An 18961-nucleotide genomic window follows, 5' to 3' on the forward strand; every position below is an offset into this window, starting at 1 on the left:
AAGAAAAGAGTTTTTTTGGGTAAAATAAAATTTTGGAGGATTAGAAATGGTAAGAGAATATACAGCAGAATTCAAATTGGAAGCTGTTAAACTGGCAAATGAACAAAGAAAGGCAGGTCAAACAATTACAAAAACAGCAAAGGATTTAGGAATAAAGGGTGGTTTATTAGGAAAATGGATAAAGAAACACAACGAAAAAAAGTCGGCAGCAGAAGCATTTCCAGGTAGAGGTAACATGGCTCCTTACGACAAAGAGAGGTTTGATTTACAAAGAGAGTTAGCAAGAGTAACAAGGGAAAGAGACATTTAAAAAAAAGCCCTGGCCAGTCAAAAAGAGTAAAATATTTTTTTATATAGTAACTGCTATAAAGTACAGGAATTATGTAGGATTTTCTGCTAGTGGCTACTATAAGTGGACCACAAGAAAAATAAGCAGTAGAGAATCAGCAAATAATGAGCTACTCGCAGCTATTCAAAAAATATATCAAGTTTCTAAATGTAGATATGGAGCTCCTAAAATTCATGCTGAATTGAAGGCTTTGGGTAAAAGTTGCAATTTGAAAACGGTGCAAAGTATTATGCAGAAAAATGACATCAGGGCTATACTGAGAAGAAAGTTTAAAATTAAAAAACAACGAACAGATAATAGAGCTGTAGCTCCCAATATACTAGATCAAAACTTTATTGTTGATCAACCAAATAAAGTATGGGATTACTTACATCAAAACCAAGGAGGGATGGCTATATTTGGCAGCAATAATTCTCACGTATGGTAGTTAATGAGTAGTGCAATAAATAAACAATTGGTTATGAACTCTTTATTAATGGCCATTAATAGGCGTAAACCTGTTAAAAATCTACTGCTGCACAGTGACCAAGGTTCACAATATACTGCGCAAGGGTATCAATATCTCTTAGCTGTAAAGAATATAGATGAGTAATAAAGGCTGTTGTTACGACAATTCTGTTGCAGAAAGCTTCTTTAGCTCATTGAAAAGAGAAATACTTATTGATACTTCACAACACTCTGCTCAACAAACTAGAACTGCAATATTTGAATACATAGAAATTTTTTATAACAAACAACGTCACTATTAACTATTGCATTCCAGAACAATTTGATGCATCATTCTTTTTGTAAAAAACATTCCAAACTTTCTCTCCACTTTTTCTGGGTAAGGTCAAAAAAAGGCTTTGCTAAAAAATGAAATAGATGTTTTTAGATTTGCCAGACGTGCCAGAAAATTGCGAAAACGTACATGGTATTACTTGAAGGAGATATTCCACTTACCTGAAGCAATTGGAGCTTCTCGAGTTGCAAAAAATATTTTGAAATCTGAAAGAATGATGTGGAAATTTTTAGATGACCCAGAAAATATTCCGCTGACAAATAACCACGCTGAACGGCAAATTCGGCATTATGTCGTTTATCGCAAAAATTCATATTTTACGGGAGTGTTAAATAAACTGTGTCAAACCGAAAAACAAAGTAATAATTGATATAAAAAAATGGAGGTTTGACATGAGTCAAAAAATAGCAAATAGAACTAACGGATTGGTAGATTACAAAGAACTAGAATCAAATATTTTATCATCTATCAGAGAAGGTAAACCGCTAACAGGAAGGGGTGGAGCATTAACACCATTGATAAAAAGGCTGTTGGAGGCAAGCTTGGAAGGTGAAATAGAAAATCACTTATCAAATGAAGATGAAGAAATGCGAAGACTTTGCGCACAAGTGCAGGGTCGTTTGAGCTTTTAACGCCAAGAGATAGAGAAGGAAGTTTTGAACCGCAAATAGTCAGAAAAAGACAAACAAGCCTACATCCAGAGCTTGAAGCAAAGGTATTAAGTACATTTGCCAGTGGTACGGGCTATAGAGATATAGCGTCACATGTCGAGGAAATTTATGATCACAAAATATCGGCAGCAGAGATATCCAGCATTACTGATAAACTGCTACCAGTAATCAATGAATGGCGCAACCGTCCGCTGCAAGCGATTTATCCAATAGTTTTTATGGATGGAATGTTCTTTAAAGTGAAAGAAGATGGACGTTGTGTAAGTAAATGTATGTACAATATATTAGGTATAGACCAGAATGGCAGAAAAGAAGTTTTGGGCTTTTATTTAGCTGAAAGCGAAGGAGCTAACTTCTGGTTAGGGGTGCTAAATGACCTCAAAGAAAGAGGGGTAGAAGATGTTCTAATTGCATGTGTTGATGGTCTAAAAAGCTTTCCTACAGCAATAAACAGCGTATTTCCTAACGCAGAGGTACAGCTATGTATCGTGCATCAAATAAGGAATTTACTAAAATATGTATCGAGCAAAGATGTAAAAGTTTTCATGAATGATTTGAAAAAAATATATCGTGCTACAAGTAGAGAAATTGCTGAGAATTACTTACTTGAGCTGGAAGAAAAATGGGGAGAAAAGTATCCATTGGTTGTAAAATCGTGGCAGAACAATTGGGAAAATTTGTCTGGTTATTTCAAGTATTCTGGCCCTGTTAGAAGCCTAATTTATACTACCAACCCAATTGAGGGGTTGCATAGACAGATCAGAAAATTCACTAAAACTAAGGGTTCATTTACCAGCACAAATGCCTTGTATAAACAGGTATATTGTGCTATAAAGAAAGCAGAGGAAAAATGGACTATGCCTGTACATGACTGGGCGTTAACCATCTCTCAGCTTGATATTTTCTTTCCTGGTAGATTGAAAATTGAGTTGAATTAAAAATGCGGTTTGACACACTTTATTTAACACTCCCTATTTTACCCAATCGAAGCGGGGAAATGCATTCCTTGAACGGATAATTTCGTTATACTTGACATGGAAACAAAGGGCCTTTTCACAATCTCCTATCTATCGTTTCTTAAACCACTCTGCTGAACGGATACAAAGGATCTTATGTCTTAAACCTTATCACCAGGCTTAACAAACAGGTGGCCCAATACTATTAACTTTATGGATTTACCTTCGTTATTTGCTACTATCCAAACCCCATCGCTCTCATGATCAACAATTTCTATTGGTGCAAATACTACATAATTATTATCATCAACAATCTTTATTCCAAGAGCACCCTCGTCACTTAAGCTCAGGGCTGAAGAAGGAACTTTATATGCAAATCTTTCGCCTGAAGGTAGCCTTACGTTGGCAGTTAGTCCCTGCAAGGATATCATTTTATTATTAGTTACCTTTACTTCTACCCTATAAGACCCAGTTTTAGGCTCAGCAATTTTACTAATAAAACTTACTTCTCCTGCCAATTCTTTTCCATCCAGTAAATTAATTTGAGCTGTGCTGCCTAGCTCTATTTTATTTACTTCATTTTCCGAAACGTATAACACTACAAGAATTTGATCGAAATTAACCACGTCAGCTATTTTTTGCCCAGCATTAACAAAATCCCCTTCGTTTGCATTGATTTTATCAATATAACCATCTATAGGAGATGTGACTGCAGTATTTTCTAAATCCAATTCTAGCCTTTTTAGGTCAGCTTTTGCACTTTGTAACGCAGTAAAAGCTGCTTCTACTTGTATTTGTGCCCCATAGCCTTTTTTATTCAGTTTGTGAGAGGAATCATACTCAATTTCACGCTGCTTTAATAAAGCTTTGGCTTTCTGAGCTTGCTCAATCCTGTCATAATCTTCTATCTTTAACACTATATCATCTCTTTTTACCTTTTCACCATCAGGTAAATAAATAGCAATAATCTTACCACTTATTTTTGAGACAAGGCTAGCTCTATGTAAGGGATTTACTGTACCAGAAAAATTTAAATATATAGTGCGGTTTTGCGGCGCACATTCTTGAGTTTTTACTGAAAAGCTACTAGTTGCATTATCACTATGAACCGCCTGATCTTTTTTTAAAAATGCACTGCTGATAAAAAACAGTAGAATAAAAGCAATACTGGAAATGATGATTACTTTATTTCTCATCTTTAAACAATAGAATTTGTTAACTAATTTTGTTAGAAACAACTGCATAAATTTTCGAATCAGAAATGTAAGTATAATACATGCACCATTGTCACTCCATAAATAATTTTATATGAGAACAAACACAAGATTTTCCTACAATAAGTAAGTTTTTTATTGCAAAAATGCAATTTTTAATCGAATAAAAATGTAAAATTGCAAATAAAGTTGTGCATAAAACTGGATTTAAAAAAATCTCGAAAAACATACTAAAACTTTTAAATAATAACTTTATATCTAGTGGCTTTGCCTTCTCCAAGACGCTGTAAGTATTTCATCCCTAGCAGTTTCTTTGTAATTGCCTCTACTGTTCTTGGAGGAAATCCTAGAGCTTCTATAGCATCTTTTCTACTAAATTCTTTATCTGCAAGGCTAAGTGCCCACTCCCAGAAGAATAATTGTTTTCTTGATAATAAATATTCAGTATTCTCCCTCTCAAGAATATAATGCGCCTCATTTGCTTGCGTTTTGAGCACATTAAGAAAAAATATTAACCATGAGGAAATATCTTCTTTGCTACTTTTCCAGCTACTTTGTGTTTTATTAAGCGCTAAATAGTAATCAAGTTTGTTAGTTTCAATTATCTTTTCATGTGATACAATAGATACAAAATCATAACCCTGCTGCAACAGCATTAAATTAGTCATCAATCTACTAGTTCTGCCATTCCCATCTTGAAAAGGGTGTATTGTCAGATACTCAAAAACAAAGTTAGCAACAATAATAAGAGGATGCTTAAATTTATTATTTAAGGACCAGTGATACCAATCAATAAGCTCTTGTACTTCCTTTCTAACAAGGTAAGGTGGTGTGGGATCAAAAATTATACCAACAACTTTTCCATTCTGATCTTTTGCCTCAACTCTATTAGAACTTGCTTTGTATTTTCCTCTATGATACAAATCTTTTTCACTATAAAGTAGCATCTGGTTGTTAATGTGCAATATTGATGACTCACTAATTGGAATATCCGTATAATCATGAAATATTAGTTTAAGCATTGCTAAGTAGCCAGCAATTTCTTGCTCATCTCTATTTTTAAATTTTTTGACACGTAGGTTTTTATATAGATCCTCAACTTCTTTATCGGTTAGACGATTTCCTTCAATACGGTTAGAAGCGCCAGAAGATGTAACAATAACTGAATGAGTTAATCTTTCAATTGTTTGTGGTAGTAGTTTTTTCGTTATCTGCCAGCTATTTTTAACACTATCAACTGCAGTAATTAACTCGTACACTTGCTCAATTACAGGCCCTTCTAGGTTGAGACGTGTACTAAGACGAAAATTCTTCCAGTTCATATTCTTCTCACATGCATATTATGTGAGATAATGTGAGATAATGTGATAAAAGTCAATAGTAAGCTTTATATGCATAGCAGAGCTAACTACAAAAATTATACATTTTCAAGTGATCCTAACCATATCAAAAACTACAGGGCAAAGCTGTTGGAGGAAGGCTTAATTAGTTAAAAATTTCAATCTTATGTAAAATATTGTCTTATTTTGTAATTTTCTTGTTGACTAACGAGACGATATCTACTTTTCAATAAACTCCATTTGCATTTCTTGTATACTACTTTCTATTTGCTCTATTTGTTCTATTAACCTTTCTTCTAAGTCAAGATTACCGCTCAGCCTCGCTTTGGTTCTTTCTTTTCGTAATGCATTTAATTCTTTTAGTAACACTATATTATTCCACACAATTTCTGCAGATTTTCTCTCGTTCAGTTGGCTATTTAGTACACTAGTTTTTTCAAATACATACTTTATAACGTTAAACTGTTTCAATTCTTGTAACAAAGCCTCTTTATCGAGTTTGCTTTTGTTACTTATTACATCAATTATACGCTGTTGTAATCTTTTCATCTCATTAGTAAATTCAAAATGAGAAAATTGCTCAAAAAATATAGGACGGTTCAAGATTTCAGGAAATTCTACGGCTATACGCAAAATTACGGCCTGATTTTGCTCTGCTTCAATTAGCTCTGGAGATTTGTTATGAAGATACTCACCTTTTGTTGCTCCAGTTTTACTATTAAAAATCTGTTTTTTGAAGCTACTTCTTAGTTCACTAGCCTTATTGTAAAAATAATCTCTGTAATACCTTCTAATACTGCTGTTGCTAATAGTATTTACATATTCCATGAACTTGTGCTCAAGAATTGAATATTTTTCCGGAGCAAGTTTTTCATAATTTTGCAAATTGCTATCGATTATGTGATGCCATAAATATTCAGAATGCAGTTTTGTTGAATGGTCAAGAGCAGTCAATACGTCTTCTTTCTTGTATTCCAGTTCGTTACATATATCGTATGGATCTTTATTACTCGGCAAAGTCACAAACTTTAACGTGTATCCAGGCTCTAATATTAGCAGAGCAAGTTCTGCAACTCGAGTAGCAGCATGACGTCCAGCACTATCGCCATCCATACAGATGGAGATTTCTTTAGCAAATTTCCATAGATTTTTTATCTGTTCTGCAGAAATTGCAGTACCAAGCGGAGCAACTGTATTGCTAATTTCCGCTTGATGTAGTGCTATCACGTCCATATATCCTTCAACAACAAATATGTGCTGTTTTTTACGTATTTCGCTTAAAGCAAAGTTTAATCCGTATAAATTCTCTCTCTTCTTGAAGAGCTGACTCTCTGGGCTATTTAAATATTTCGGCTGTTGCTCAGAACTTAGCGCACGTCCGCCAAAACCAACAACTCTCCCTGCAATGCTCTGTATAGGAAATATCAGCCGGTCATAAAAATAATCACGAAAATTTTTGTTTACTAATCCAATATCAATTAAAATTTTGTCTTCAATACCTGAAGAGTTTAAATACTCTTTCAAACCAGAGCTTGGTGCATAACCTATCTTAAATTTATCTATGATTTTAGGTGAAATCTTACGCTGCTTTAAATAATCTACAACACCTTGATTTTTTTGTGCAAACCAATTTGCAGCTAAATCAAGCGCTAAAAATAGTTTATTGTCCTCTTTTGTAATACTAAGATTTTTGGGCAGTTCAACACCTGTAACCGATGCTAATCTTTCCAATGCTTCTTTAAAGCTTAATCCTTCAGTTTGTGAAATAAATTCAAATGCGTCACCACTGGCTGAACAACCAAAACAGTAATATAACCCCTTAGTATTGCTCACCGAAAAAGATGGGGTTTTTTCGTTATGAAATGGACAGAGCCCAACAAAACTATCTCCTCTTTTTATTAGCCTGACTTTTTTACCTACTATGTCGGATAATAATAATTTTGATTTTATAATATCTATGTGATCCATCTTATTGAATTAGTAGTAGGATAAAAATTATATAGAATTTATACACATCTGACTCGAAATTTATTTCTATAACTAAAGCAATTCAGATTTACCGATAATTTGGTAAGCTATGAACTCGTCATTCCGCTGCTTGTTAGCGGCTGAGATACCGCGAATGAATTCAGTTATCTAAGTGGAGAAAGTCACCTCTCCCCACTCGACTTCAAAACCGGACTTGTGACTTTCACCACATCCGGCTTCTCTCTAACTTGGTGTTTGTCATACATACTTCTTCATGTAATTAACATTTCAAAGCTTGGTAAATTTGTTTTTATAGCTCAAATACAGCATTCTCTATATTACTAGAGAAGTCGTATTCATTCATACCTAACACTTAATGTTGGCTCATAACATATTAACCACTACTCACAACTTTACCTTCCAAATTACAGTGTCCACGTCAGCATATCCTAAACATTACTTTAGGCCTTGGCTTCTTAGACAATCCCTCATTATAGGTGCATACGGGTGGCTCCCTGCTTAAAGAATAAGAGCATCTATAATGTTACTCCGTTCCATGAAATTGTTTCATGTTAGACTTAGGTTCCAACTTTTTGCCGGGAGATGGGAAACATCTTAATCAGACCAGTCAAGTTCTAATTATCCACTTTCTCCGTACCTTTTGGTCTATGCGTTAACCAACCTTATTTCGCATATCGTTCGTTACGACAATTCAGGCATTGGTTCCTCTCGTAACCATATCTAACTCTGTTTGCAGGGATTCACTATAAGGTTTAGTGTTACCTGCTTTTATCTCATGCTTGCATCCTAGAGGTTGCCACTCTCTAAAATGTGAGACATACATTACCCACGATGTCTAGGGAAGATGGAATTTTACCATCACAAAATCACGACTTTCGGGTCGCACTAACTGTACGAACATTCATTTTTAAAGGTAAACTGTACAGCGAATGGTGTCATGCAAGTAGCTGACACTGGAATCCAGCTTTTCGGTAATTTTATCGAAAATGTTTGCTCGTTTACAATCAATTTTCCTGGATCCCAGTGTCTGGGCACTGGCCCTTCCTTGGTGGACTCAAATCGCAACGTTCGTACAGTTGGTGCGACCCGAAAGTCGTGATTTTGTGATGGTAAAATTCCATCTTCCCTAGACATCGTGGGTAATGTATGTCTCACATTTTAGAGAGTGGCAACCTCTAGGATGCAAGCATGAGATAAAAGCAGGTAACACTAAACCTTATAGTGAATCCCTGCAAACAGAGTTAGATATGGTTACGAGAGGAACCAATGCCTGAATTGTCGTAACGAACGATATGCGAAATAAGGTTGGTTAACGCATAGACCAAAAGGTACGGAGAAAGTGGATAATTAGAACTTGACTGGTCTGATTAAGATGTTTCCCATCTCCCGGCAAAAAGTTGGAACCTAAGTCTAACATGAAACAATTTCATGGAACGGAGTAACATTATAGATGCTCTTATTCTTTAAGCAGGGAGCCACCCGTATGCACCTATAATGAGGGATTGTCTAAGAAGCCAAGGCCTAAAGTAATGTTTAGGATATGCTGACGTGGACACTGTAATTTGGAAGGTAAAGTTGTGAGTAGTGGTTAATATGTTATGAGCCAACATTAAGTGTTAGGTATGAATGAATACGACTTCTCTAGTAATATAGAGAATGCTGTATTTGAGCTATAAAAACAAATTTACCAAGCTTTGAAATGTTAATTACATGAAGAAGTATGTATGACAAACACCAAGTTAGAGAGAAGCCGGATGTGGTGAAAGTCACAAGTCCGGTTTTGAAGTCGAGTGGGGAGAGGTGACTTTCTCCACTTAGATAACTGGAATGAATTGCGGTATGACGTAGGAAAACCTTAGCTATAGCTTTAGCACTCCCAAAAGGTCAGGAGCATTGAATGACTTGACAGAAAGTTCAAACCCATATAAAATGTCCTTATTTCTTATATGTTAGGTATAGTATCAATTGCCTCAGATCATGCTGGTTATGAATTAAAATCAGAAATAAAACCTTACCTGGAAGCCCTAGGTTACAGAGTAGTAGATCAAGGCTGCACTGCTAAGCAAAAGTGTGTAGATTACCCAAACTATGCTGTTAAAGTTGTAGAAGATATAACAAGCAAAAAAGCAAATTATGGGATATTAATTTGTGGTACAGGTTTGGGCATGAGTACTGTGGCAAATCGTTTTGAAGGAATCTACGCTGCTTTATGTAACAGTGTTGAGATCGCAAAATTAGCTCGCGAGCATGGCAACGCAAATGTACTGTGTCTTGGTGCAGGGTTTACTGCGAGTGGATTAGCAAAAGACATAGTCAAACAATTCCTCGAAACAGAATTTTCAAAAGAAAGCAGACATAAAAAACGCCTTGATAAACTCAGCAATATAACCTCTAAGAAAAAAAAAACAAAAACTTATAACGAAGATGAAATATCAAAATTCGCTAAAATGGCAGGCCAGTGGTGGGATGAGAACGGCAAATTCAAACCATTGCACATAATGAATCCTGTTAGAGTATCTTACATTATTGAGAAAATAAAAGAGTTAAAAAAATGCAATTTAAAAGAATTATCATTGCTTGATGTCGGGTGTGGTGGTGGCATTTTGTCAGAGTCAATGGCACGCGTTGGCATTAACGTTGTGGGAATAGATGTATGTGAAGAAAACATAAAAGTAGCGCATTCACATGCGAAAAAAGTAGGGTTAAATATAGAATATATACACACCAGCATTGAAGAGCTAAGCAATGACAAGAAGCACGACGTGGTTCTGTTGATGGAAGTAGTTGAACATGTGGATAATTTAGAGCTTTTTATGAAAAAAGCGATAGAACTGCTAAAACCGGAGGGGTTAATCTTTATATCCACAATAAATAGAACTATTAAATCCTTTTGTCTTGCAATAATTGGTGCAGAATACATATTAAATTGGCTGCCAAAAGGTACACATAACTGGAATAAATTTCTCAAGCCGTCAGAAATTGCAAATCACTTAAGAGAAAATAATGTAACGCTGCAAAACATGGCTGGCATGGAGTACAACGTAATAAAGCGTGAGTGGAATCTAACTAAAGGAGTAGATGTTAATTATATACTTTGTGGTTTGATGAGTGGTTAGATTTAACTCTATAAAAACACCATTTTCACTACCAATACTTTGAAGGATCTAGACCAGGTTTCTTACAGTTGCCCTTACTAGTGATCACCCAGCCATTAGGACAACATCCTTGAATCCCGTTTCTCCTAGGGCCACAATGATCACGACCTATGTATTCATATCCAGGAGCAGCAACACACTTTCCATTATTCAATGTTTGTCTCTCATCAAGACAACAAACTTCTTTTTCTGTTACCTTTGTTACAATTTGAGGAGCACCAAAAAACACAACAACAAACATACCTAGTGCGAAAAGTGCAGGCCAAGGCATTCTGCCAAATATTGCAAGTAAGCTTGAACCAATTATTACCACTGTAATCATTGGTCCACCTATTGTTTGGTAGAGATTATAGGTTTATCCTCATGACCGAGTTTTATTTCTATAATCTCCCCACAAGAACCGTGCATGCAGATTTCCCGCACACGGCTCCACAATATAGTATTCACAGAATTTGTTCTATGAATATAAAGAATACCGTATTCTTGGTATTGGTAATGGATTGACCTGCCGATAATATAAATATTGTTTCATACTCATACTTTTCTTTTGACTTCGTCGATTTATCCACTTAAACGCTAACCATGTTATTCGCTTGTAAAATTGTTTTATACATTGATAGTTTCCACTAATACCAAAATAGTTATAATGTCCTGTTAGTTTGGCTTTAAGTATTGTCCACCAATCTTTTAGACAGACTCGGTTTCTTATTGCTTTTAACCACACTTTGATTTCTTTTAGTTTTCTAGCCAGATTAATTTTTGAGGTTTTATGTCCTGCTATCAATATGCCTTTACGACTTTTTGCACCATAGCGTGTAAACCCTAGAAAGTCAAAGCTTTCCGTTTTCCGTTTCTGTTTTATTGCTTGTTGCCACACTTTCTTGCCAAATTTTACTATTTTGGTTTTGTTTTTAGATATTTCCAATCCAAATTTATTTAACCGTTGTTTTAGCAATTCTAGAAATTCCTTTGCATCTATTTCCCTCTCACAACAAACCACAAGGTCGTCAGAATACCTGATTAGTTGTACATATCCTTTAGTCTTTGGCTTAAATTTCTTTTCAAACCATAGATCTAACACATAATGTAGATATATATTAGCTAATATAGGGCTTACTATTCCGCCTTGAGGTGTACCATCTTCAGTTGCTTCGTACTGTTCATCTTTGACCACTCCTGCCTTGAGAAACTTCTTCACTAACCACAATAAATTTGGATCTGCAACTCGTTCCCTTAGGCATTTCATTAGCCATCTATGCTGAACATTATCAAAGAATTTCTTGATATCTACTTCTACTACGTAATTAATTGGTTTGTTCATAACTGCCTTGTGCAATGCTTTCACTGCTTGGTGACAGCTTCTGCCTGGTCGAAAACCATATGACGTGTCCAGAAAATCTACTTCATAAATATTTTCCAATATCTTCTTTAGCATTATCTGTACAATCTTGCTTTCCACTGTAGGTATTCCAAGTCTGCGTTTCTCCTTGCTCCCAGCTTTTGGTATGTATACTCTTTTTACTGGTTGCGGCTGATATTGCTTTCTTTTCATATTTTCTACTAATATTTCCAGCTTTTCTTTCAGATTCTCTGCATAAGCTTCTACTGTTACGTTATCTATTCCACAAGCCTTATTACGCTTTAGTTCTTTATAACACTCTGCAAGATTTTCTGCATCAATCAGATGTATCAGCGATGTAAATCTCAACCGCCTATCTTGCTTTGCTCTTACTGCTATCTGGTTTAGTTTCTTTTGCATATTACTCCAATCTCTGTTGTACTGGTACAGCAATCCCTAAACCAGTTACTATATTGCTGATCGCTTCCCCGTGTATGTGGCTTTCCCACACTCTGAGTACTATCAATCAGTCCGACTTCCTTTGTATCTTCTGTTAGTTCTTGCCTTTGTTGACTTGTTCCAACATACCTCGGTAGGAATACAAAGGATCTCCCAAGTTCACTTAGAATCCATTTCAGCACATGATGTGGCCTCAGACTCCGATGAAGCAAATGATAACTCGCCTTAGTGTTACCATTCATATTGTCTTCCACCTCATGGATAGTGTCGACCTCCATGTCGTTATTAAATTTCGTAGCTCCATACCTTCACTTCCGTTACACCCTATGCTGTCCATTCCATTAGCTTTACTGCGTTCGTTACCTTACGCAGCATAATGGTCTGTTCCAGGTCGCTGGCTAGGCTTTACCTGTGTTGGATTTCCACCAACTGTATTCCAAGCGCTTTGCTTGGCGCACCCATGAACGTAACCTATTACATTACATATTACATCTGTTGCTCCATCAGCATGTGCATCAAATGCATAGAAAACTATAAATAGAATTACAAGAAAATTTCTCATTGTTCTTTCAATAATCATGCCTGATTGTTTCTTATTTTAATAAAATTTCAGTAAATAGCTTTTTTCAAAAATTATGCTTAACCCTATCAATATTTATTTATTACTGCCTTTTTAATACTATAATTAACTCAGTTGATTTTTATCAAAATGCTAAACCATGGAACAATTCGAGAACTTTTACATCACCACGCCAGTATATTACGTAAACGATAAGCCGCATATTGGTCATGCATACACTTCTCTCTTGTGTGACGTGGTGGCAAGGTTCATGAAACTAGCTGGGAAAAATGTCAAATTTACCACCGGTACAGATGAACATGGACAAAAAATAGAAAAAGCAGCTAAAGCAAAGGAAATGCAGCCAAAAGAATTTACAGATGAAGTGAGCGTTTCATTTAAAGAATTAGCTAAGTTCATGAATTTTGAGTATGACGATTTTATTCGCACTACGGAGGAACGTCACAAAAAAGCAGTGGTAGCTTTATGGAATAGACTTGAAGAGAGAGGACAAATATATTTGGATTCCTATTCGGGTTGGTATTCAGTTCGTGATGAAGCATTTTATCAGGAGTCAGAGCTGATAGATGGCAAAGCACCAACAGGTGCTGAGGTCCAGTGGATAAAAGAAGAGAGTTACTTTTTTCGCTTATCAAACTGGCAAGAAAAATTACTGGAACTCTATAAAAATCAGCCAAGTTTTATCTTTTCTGAGAGCAGAAGAAATGAAGTGATATCGTTTGTAAGATCAGGGCTCATTGACCTCTCAATCTCTCGCACTAGTTTTAACTGGGGAATAAAAGTACCAGGTAATGACAAACACGTAATCTATGTCTGGATAGATGCATTAACCAACTATCTTACATCAATAGGTTTCCCTAGTACTGAAGGTGAGGAATATAAGAGGTTTTGGGCAGAACCAGAAACACAGATTCCAGTGTCAAGCACTGGAATGACACCAAACCAAGGGAAAACGCAGATTCCAGTGTCAAGCGCTGCAAACCTAGCTGACAACTCTTTCAACGTTCATGTAATCGGTAAAGACATATTGCGCTTTCATGCTGTATATTGGCCAGCGATTCTCCTTGCAGCAGACCTGCCACTGCCAAAACAAATTGCAGTTCATGGTTGGTGGTTGAACGAGGGAGAGAAAATATCCAAGTCCCTTGGTAATGTCATAGATCCAATTGGCCTCGCTCAAGAGTTTGGTGTTGATCAGCTACGCTATTTTCTCCTCAGGGAAGCAAGCTTCGGCCAAGATGGCAACTTTAGTAAGAAAAATATGATCAGCCGGATAAATTCAGAACTGGCAAACAACATAGGCAATTTAGTACAAAGAACAATTTCATTTTTACACAAGCAATGTTCTGGAATTGTACCAACAATCGATCAAAGCCTACTTAAAGGTGAAGAAAGTCTTCCAGGTTGCAAAGCTATACTCGATCAAGTGATGAATCACCTATCAAAGTATGAATTTAACCATATCATACTTCTAATCATCAACATCTCTTCTGAAGCAAATGCCTACATAGACAAAAGTGCACCTTGGACATTAAGCAAAACCGATAGAGCGCGTATGAATTTAGTAATCTACAAATTACTAGAATATATCAGGATAATTGGCATTTTATTGCAGCCAATTGTCCCCAAGTCAGCGGAAATGATACTCGATCAATTGCAAATTCCAAAAGAACAACAAGATTTAAAATCTCTGTGCAACGCATGCGTAAGCTTAGGCATTACGCTGCCTAAACCTACGCCGGTTTTTTTGAGGGTTGATGCTAAAGAGGAGAAATAGTGTAAAAACTATTTCTCCTGGATGGGATTATCTTTAGTTAACAACGGTGCACACCGCTGTCTACATATTCAAGTTAGGTGGCAAGTGCCTTAGTTACTTTAGCAAAATATGGTTTAGTAACATCAGCATCTATCACTACTACTTCAGTCATTGCCGACTTAACCTTTCCTAGGCTCCATGCAAACCAGCCTTGACCATTTTCTTCTTTAGTTGGCTGACTTTCTGGGCTAGAAATCTCAGTACCTTTTTCATCACCAGATTCTGCATCATAAAATACATCCTGATCCTCAGAAAGACTCATTAAATAACTTTTAGCAGCATCAACATTTAAATGATCAGGTTGCTTAGGAACGTTATCAATATTCATCTGATTTTCCTGGCTAGGAGTCTCAGTTTTTAAATTTTCTTGTGTAGCCACATTCTTTTTTTCATCAGTTTGCTCTCTTAAAAATTGCCTTACCATCTTCTGTTTTTCTCTAAACAAAAAATCAGATAATATTGGAAAAAGCTCTATCCTTGCCCCCTCTGGAATAACAATACCATTATTTTGAGATTTACTTGAAAGTTGACTAGCATCACTTGTTTGATCTGCCTTATTACCAAACATCAAGTTTTTAGCACTATCCCAGTATGATGAAAATTTTTCTGAAACCCATGAAAATCCTATTCTAGTTGATGGCATAGCATTATAAACACCTTTTAAGCTATTTCCAACAGCATTAGAAGCATTACTAAGCTTTTCTTTCACTGACTTAGTTGATGGTATATGATTGTAAATATATTTGCTAGAATACAAAACACCATTAACTGTTTCTTTTACAAGCCGATACGATGCGTTCCCAGCAGTGTTCAAACCATGTACAGCATTATCAACAACCGCTACTTTTAATGCGTCTTCTTCTATCTTTTTATCTTTTTCTGTGATAAGTTTTTTTTGCTCAACAATAGTTTTGCCTTTACCTTTTATCTCTTCCACTTGCTTAGCAAGTTGATCATCTTTCTTAGAAATTGTTTGCTTTTGAGCTTTTACTTCATTTTTTAACTCAGAAATTTCCTGCTCTTGAGCTTTCATTTCATTTTTTAACTCAGAAATAGTTTTGTTCTTACTAACTGCTGCATACGAAAGTGCAATAGCTACAGCAGAAAATACAGCACCACCAATAATAAATGGAAGGCCAACACTTAATGCTGCAACTGGAGCTAAGAAACCAATATAAGGAGCTGCAGCAAACACTCCAGATGCTAATAAAGTTAAAGCAGCCAGAGTTCCAGCTATATAATAGGATACGTTGTTTTTACTCATTATCTCACGTATTATAAAATATAATACCATTATAAAAGGATTTTTAAGAAGTTGTCAAGCTATCTTTACATAAAAAAAATAATTGATAAACTTGGGAACAAGAAGATTGCTGCCAAGCTATGAACTATGCCTTTCCGTGTAATCTTTAAATGCACCTCTGTTAGAGTCAAAATATAGCTTCACACTGCCAATTGGTCCATTTCTCTGCTTTGCAATAATGAGCTCTGCAATGTTTCTAATTTTTTCCATTTTCTCTTGCCATTCCCGATGTTTATTGTTTCCTTCATTTGGCTGTTTTCTTAGTTCATAATACTCTTCTCTATAGAGAAACATTACTATATCTGCGTCTTGCTCTATGCTCCCTGAATCACGTAAATCAGAAAGTTGTGGTTTTTTATCATCCCTCTGCTCAACAGAACGAGAGAGCTGAGATAGTGCAACAATGGGAATATTTAGCTCCTTTGCAATTGCTTTCAAACCCTGCGTCACTTCCGAGATTTCTTGCACTCTATTTTCATTACTCCTTTTTGTTGTTCCTCTGATTAGCTGCAAATAATCAATGAATACCACTTCTACATTATATAATTGATACAGCAAGCGTATTCTGGTGCGAAGGGCACTAATTGATAGCGCAGGGGTGTCATCTATGATGAAAGGCAGTTCAGATAATTCTGTACTAGTATTGATAAATTCATGCAATTCAAAATCACTAATTCTCCCGGTTAATGCCTTATAATAACTAATCCCTGAATCTATAGTGATCAGCCTTGCAGTTAATTGCTCTGCTGACATTTCAAGCGAGAAAAACGCTACATAGTGTTGCTTATCTGTTCTTTTTTGCAACATCTTACAAGCATTAAGTGCGATGTTTAGCGCCAATGCTGTTTTTCCCATAGAAGGCCTTGCAGCTAAAATTAATAAATCAGATTTTTGTAGACCACCAAGAAGCTGATTTAGATCTTGAAGTCCGGTTGTAACGCCTAGCGCTTCTGGATTATTTTTCAGTGTGCTGATCTTCTCAACTACATCTTTAATTGAACTTGCAAGTTTTATATATGTTTTCTCACCTTGTTTTTTTACTGCCAAATTGAACAATTTTGTCATTGCTTGTTCAATTTGCGCCTGTGCAGGATTTTCAATATCGTAGTTGTAGCTATCACCAACTATTTCCTGCCCGAGCTTAATTAAACATCTCCTTAAGTAAGTATCACGGATTATTCTAGTCAAACTATAGATATCAAGCGCAATACTTGCCTTCGCTGCAAGCTTTGCTAAGTACTCTACCCCACCACATTCGGTAAATGCTTTGTCGTGCTCAAAAAACATCTTGAGGCTCAGTTCATTGGCAATTATGCCATGTTTCCTGGTTTTGGATATTTGCGTAAAAATACTTTGATGTAATGGATCATAGAAATTCTCCGCTGTGATTGTGTCTTCAACCGCATCACAGATTCTATTATCACGAATCATTGCACCAATAAGCATCTGTTCAGCTTCTAGATTATGCGGTAATTTACATATTTCTTTGTCTACACTTCTTGAACCCAAGAGACTAGCTAATTCATTCATTTTAAGTTTTGAGAGTAACTGTCGATTATTGTAGAATATTTAGTCCTCATTTGAAAGATGTAAAGGCAAAAAAATTTGACTAATTCCGTGTTGCCTATAGCATTAAAACTTAATGCCCCTGTGGTGGAATGGTAGACACGGCAGACTCAAAATCTGTTGCTTGCAAAAGCATGCTGGTTCAAGTCCGGCCAGGGGCACGTTAAATATTGGAAAGTGTATATATGTTACATAAATTTTTTGATCGTTTATTTTCTATTTTTTCTTCTATAAATGTTATTCAAAAGGTAAAGAAAGATGAAAATGGGATATGTTATGTAACGGGCCTCAGGCGCTATATATCAGTATTGCTTGATTTAATTATTATCGTTTTGTTCTTGCAGTTTTGCAGCCAAGCCTTAAATCAGCTCTTTATGAACTCAGAGGATAGCAAAATATTAAGTCAAATTGCTGCAAAATCCCCAATGCAAGCACCACTGTCTGCGGAAGAAAAGACAACGCAGAGTAGACTTATAAAATTACTAATCCTAAATCAAATAGTCCAGTTTATTATGCTCTTTTGCTATGTAATATATATGTGGGTAAGGTTTGCTGCTACACCTGGAAAACTATTACTTGGGCTTAGAGTTGTGGATGCACAAACTTTCGAAAAGATAACTTTAAGACAAGCAACAAAGAGATTTTTTTCCTTTATATTGTCAGTTGCACCATTATTCTTGGGCTTTTTATGGTCAAATTTCAACAAACGCTGTCAAACTTGGCACGATAAGATCGCAGGCACAGTGGTTGTCACGAGTAAAAGCCTTAGAAGGCAGAGCTAAAAACTACTTGACACCCTTCGCCAGCCCCTTTATCATGATACTGAAGGTATTCATTTATCTTCAATCTGTGCAGATTAAACGACAACAGTATTACGTATTGGCGTCTTATTTTTAATTTTTTGCACTATGTGCACGCACTGGGATGACACTTCTGGGCACTGCCGTCATAAAGGAACCAGTGTCAGCTGCTCGGATGACAAAGGAGGACAGTGTCTCAGCTACTTTCATGACAGCATTTGCTGTCTTTAAAAATGAATGTTCTTACAATTGTGCGTCATGCACTTTATTAAATATTTTACTTAAAAATCTAATTTCTTATTATACAAGAGATAAGCAATTCATTGATGATGAAAAATTACAAAAAGGGGCATAGAAAGCGCCTAAGAGAGAAAATTATTTTAGATAATGGACAATCATTACTTGATTATGAAGTTTTAGAGCACATTTTATATTCAGCATATAGTAGAATTGATGTAAAACCGGTGGCAAAGAGTTTGATAGAAAGTTTTGGCAGCTTAAATAAAGTTTTTAATGCTGACCTGGAAGCGCTGCAAAACGTTGATGATGTCAGCAATGCAGCGATATCTGCCATCTTTTGTGTAAAACAAGCCTTTGTTCGTTCTGCAAGAGAAGAAATAAAAAACCTGCCTGTAATCGATAA

General features: G+C 35.9%; 4 protein-coding genes and 1 non-coding gene across 5 annotated transcripts; 2 read left to right on the forward strand and 3 right to left on the reverse strand.

The window, feature by feature from the left end:
* Positions 1-2918: 2918 nt before the first annotated feature.
* Positions 2919-3953, reverse strand: LOC136412380 (efflux pump periplasmic linker BepD-like). Its single transcript, XM_066395440.1, has one exon. The coding sequence runs from the start codon at positions 3951-3953 to the stop codon at positions 2919-2921; it is 1035 nt and encodes a 344-aa protein (XP_066251537.1).
* Positions 3954-5530: 1577 nt separating this feature from the next.
* On the reverse strand, positions 5531-8123 carry LOC136412381 (DNA primase-like). Its single transcript, XM_066395441.1, has 2 exons — positions 8063-8123; positions 5531-7101 (listed from the first exon to the last, which is right to left on the reverse strand). Exons 1-2 carry the CDS (start codon positions 8121-8123, stop codon positions 5531-5533), a joined length of 1632 nt encoding a protein of 543 aa, XP_066251538.1.
* Positions 8124-12972: 4849 nt separating this feature from the next.
* Positions 12973-14610, forward strand: LOC136412382 (methionine--tRNA ligase-like). Its single transcript, XM_066395442.1, has 2 exons — positions 12973-13729; positions 13832-14610. The coding sequence occupies exons 1-2, from the start codon at positions 12973-12975 to the stop codon at positions 14608-14610; spliced, it is 1536 nt and encodes a 511-aa protein (XP_066251539.1).
* Positions 14611-16030: 1420 nt separating this feature from the next.
* Positions 16031-17482, reverse strand: LOC136412383 (replicative DNA helicase-like). The gene has a single exon (XM_066395443.1). The coding sequence runs from the start codon at positions 17480-17482 to the stop codon at positions 16031-16033; it is 1452 nt and encodes a 483-aa protein (XP_066251540.1).
* Positions 17483-17596: 114 nt separating this feature from the next.
* TRNAL-CAA (transfer RNA leucine (anticodon CAA)) lies at positions 17597-17679 on the forward strand. The gene has a single exon. It is a non-coding gene; the product is annotated as a tRNA-Leu (tRNA).
* The last annotated feature ends 1282 nt before the right edge of the window (positions 17680-18961 follow it).

The sequence above is a fragment of the Euwallacea similis genome, chromosome 12 (assembly GCF_039881205.1).
Source record: "Euwallacea similis isolate ESF13 chromosome 12, ESF131.1, whole genome shotgun sequence".
Lineage (NCBI taxonomy): Eukaryota > Metazoa > Arthropoda > Insecta > Coleoptera > Curculionidae > Euwallacea > Euwallacea similis.

Bases quoted from the DNA above. Each gene is read 5' to 3' on its own strand.
- LOC136412380 (XM_066395440.1), bottom strand. From the start codon at position 3,953: ATGAGAAATAAAGTAATCATCATTTCCAGTATTGCTTTTATTCTACTG.
- LOC136412383 (XM_066395443.1), bottom strand. From the start codon at position 17,482: ATGAATGAATTAGCTAGTCTCTTGGGTTCAAGAAGTGTAGACAAAGAA.
- LOC136412382 (XM_066395442.1), top strand. From the start codon at position 12,973: ATGGAACAATTCGAGAACTTTTACATCACCACGCCAGTATATTACGTA. The intron at 13,730-13,831 runs AACCAGAAACAC...CTGACAACTCTT, and splicing joins ATATAAGAGGTTTTGGGCAG to TCAACGTTCATGTAATCGGT.
- LOC136412381 (XM_066395441.1), bottom strand. From the start codon at position 8,123: ATGTATGTCTCACATTTTAGAGAGTGGCAACCTCTAGGATGCAAGCAT. The intron at 7,102-8,062 runs GTAACACTAAAC...TTGGTTGTTCAG, and splicing joins CAAGCATGAGATAAAAGCAG to CCAGTGGTGACGCATTTGAA.